Source organism: Vigna unguiculata, chromosome 10, assembly GCF_004118075.2.
Source record: "Vigna unguiculata cultivar IT97K-499-35 chromosome 10, ASM411807v1, whole genome shotgun sequence".
Taxonomy (NCBI): domain Eukaryota; kingdom Viridiplantae; phylum Streptophyta; class Magnoliopsida; order Fabales; family Fabaceae; genus Vigna; species Vigna unguiculata.
Window position 1 is genome coordinate 14414128 of NC_040288.1, and position 2083 is coordinate 14416210.

General features: G+C 38.3%; 1 protein-coding gene across 1 annotated transcript; it reads left to right on the forward strand.

Annotated features, from left to right (window-relative positions):
- Positions 1–266: 266 nt before the first annotated feature.
- LOC114165282 lies at positions 267–1860 on the forward strand. The gene is made up of 2 exons (XM_028049936.1): positions 267–939; positions 1040–1860. The coding sequence occupies exons 1-2, from the start codon at positions 267–269 to the stop codon at positions 1858–1860; spliced, it is 1494 nt and encodes a 497-aa protein (XP_027905737.1).
- The last annotated feature ends 223 nt before the right edge of the window (positions 1861–2083 follow it).

The following is a 2083-nucleotide window of genomic DNA, read 5'->3' on the forward strand; positions in this document are numbered from 1 at the left end:
AAACAAAGGAACAACTTCTAGATGCTTTAAATAGGTACCACATAACAAACCATTGCACCTACAAAACCACACACTCAAACACAACAAGGTTGAGGGTGCAATGTGTGCAACACGTGTGTCCTTGGAAATGTCAGGCAATATTACGTACAAGGGACCAAGTGTGGGAAATTAGAAAGGTTGAAGGTGTGCACACATGTGCAACACAACTCATAACGCAAGACCACAGGCACCTGAGCTCAAGAATAATATCTCAACATGTAAGGCAAATGGTGGAGTCAGACCCATCCACACCAATTGCAACAATAATTTCTTCCATCCAAACCTCTATGGGATATAACACAACCTTCAGAAAGGCATGGTTAGCAAAACAACAAGCAATTGAAAATGTGTACGGAAACTGGGAACAATCTTACAACCGATTGTCGTGCTTACTACAAGCCATGCAAACGTATTTGCCTGGGTTTGTATACAAGTTGAAAACCAGTCCAATTACAAACGGGGAGGAGGTCGTAGAAAACCAACAACACTTTCGAAGAGTGTTCTGGACATTCAAACCATGCATTGATGGCTTCCCATTTTGCAAACCAATAGTGCAAGTGGATGGAACCTTCCTTTACGGAAGGTATAGGGGCACCCTTCTAGTAGCTGTTGCACAAGATGGGAGAAATAACATTTTTCCCATTGCATTTGCTATAGTAGAGGGTGAAACCGTCGAAGCTTGTTTTTTTTTCCTTAAAAACCTAAGGACACACGTTACGCCTCAACAAAATTTGTGCTTAATGTCAGACCACCACAATTCAATCAGTACAACATTCAACAGGCCCAATAGTGGCTGGACTGAAGGGAACTGTGTGCAGGTGTTTTGTATTCGACACATTGCACAAAATTTTACAAAAAGATTCAAGAATACAACTCTTAAAAAGGACCTCGTCAACATGGGTAAGTTATTATATGTAAATTTGTCTTTTTAATCTTTTTGGCTGTTAATTTTTCACACCCATTATTAGAAAATAAATTCTTCTTATAATTATATTTGTAGCGTACGCATTGACGGAGCCACGATGTAACTACTACTACAACATCATTAGAGAAGACAACCCAAAAGCAGCAGCTTGGGTAGACCAAATTCCAAGGGAGCAGTGGTGTCTTGCATATGATCAAGGAAGAAGGTGGGGTCACATAACAACGAATCTAGCTGAAGCAATAAATTCTGTCCTGAAGAAGACAAGGAATTTTCCCATTTCATCCATAGTATTGGCCACGTACACCAGGTGCAACACATACTTCACAAAAAGAGGTAGGAAAATAACTGCAATGGCCAGTGCTGGTCATGTGTACTCTGAAGCGACCAACTTCCTACAAGATGCGGACTCCAAGTCAAACACGCACCATGTCGTTGAATTTGATAGAAATACCACAAGATTCAGAGTGGAAGAGATGGTCAATCCCAAAGAAGTACGTCCTGCAGGAAAATTTGTGGTTAGATTAGATGAAAGGTGGTGCGATTGTGGAAAGTTTCAAAAAATACATCTACCATGTTCACATGTTATTGCAGCTTGCAAGCATGCACATCACGACTTCAGCATGTACATAAGTCCCCATTATAGGCTGGATGTCATCATGAAAGTATTTGACAATTTATTTGGCGAGTTAAGACATGAAGAATATTGGCCACCATACCAAGGGCCACAGGTTTGGCCTCATCCTACCACAAAAAGGAGCGAGAGGGGTCGTCCTAAATCAAATAGAATTAGGACTGAGATGGACATTAAGGAAGGAAGACAATCAAAAAAGTGTTCCTTTTGTAGAACTGAAGGACACACAAGAAATCATTGTCCTAATAACCCTACACTTAGATGATTCACATCAAACCACTTAGTTTATGTTGTACTTTTAATTGTGTTCAATAAACTTGTACTTGATTCAATTCAATGGTACATCTTTTCTTATTATCTTTTATTGTTACTTATTTTACATAAGCCAAAAACAAATAACAAAATTATTTAAAATACAATAATGAAATGCTTTTAAATTATTTTAGTTATTTCCATCATTTTTAAAATATTTTTAACAAATTTTCAAT

Excerpts from the sequence above, each read along its gene's own strand:
- LOC114165282 (XM_028049936.1), top strand. The coding sequence starts at position 267 with ATGGTGGAGTCAGACCCATCCACACCAATTGCAACAATAATTTCTTCC. Across the intron at positions 940-1,039 it reads AAAGGACCTCGTCAACATGG|CGTACGCATTGACGGAGCCA; the intron begins GTAAGTTATTAT and ends TTATATTTGTAG.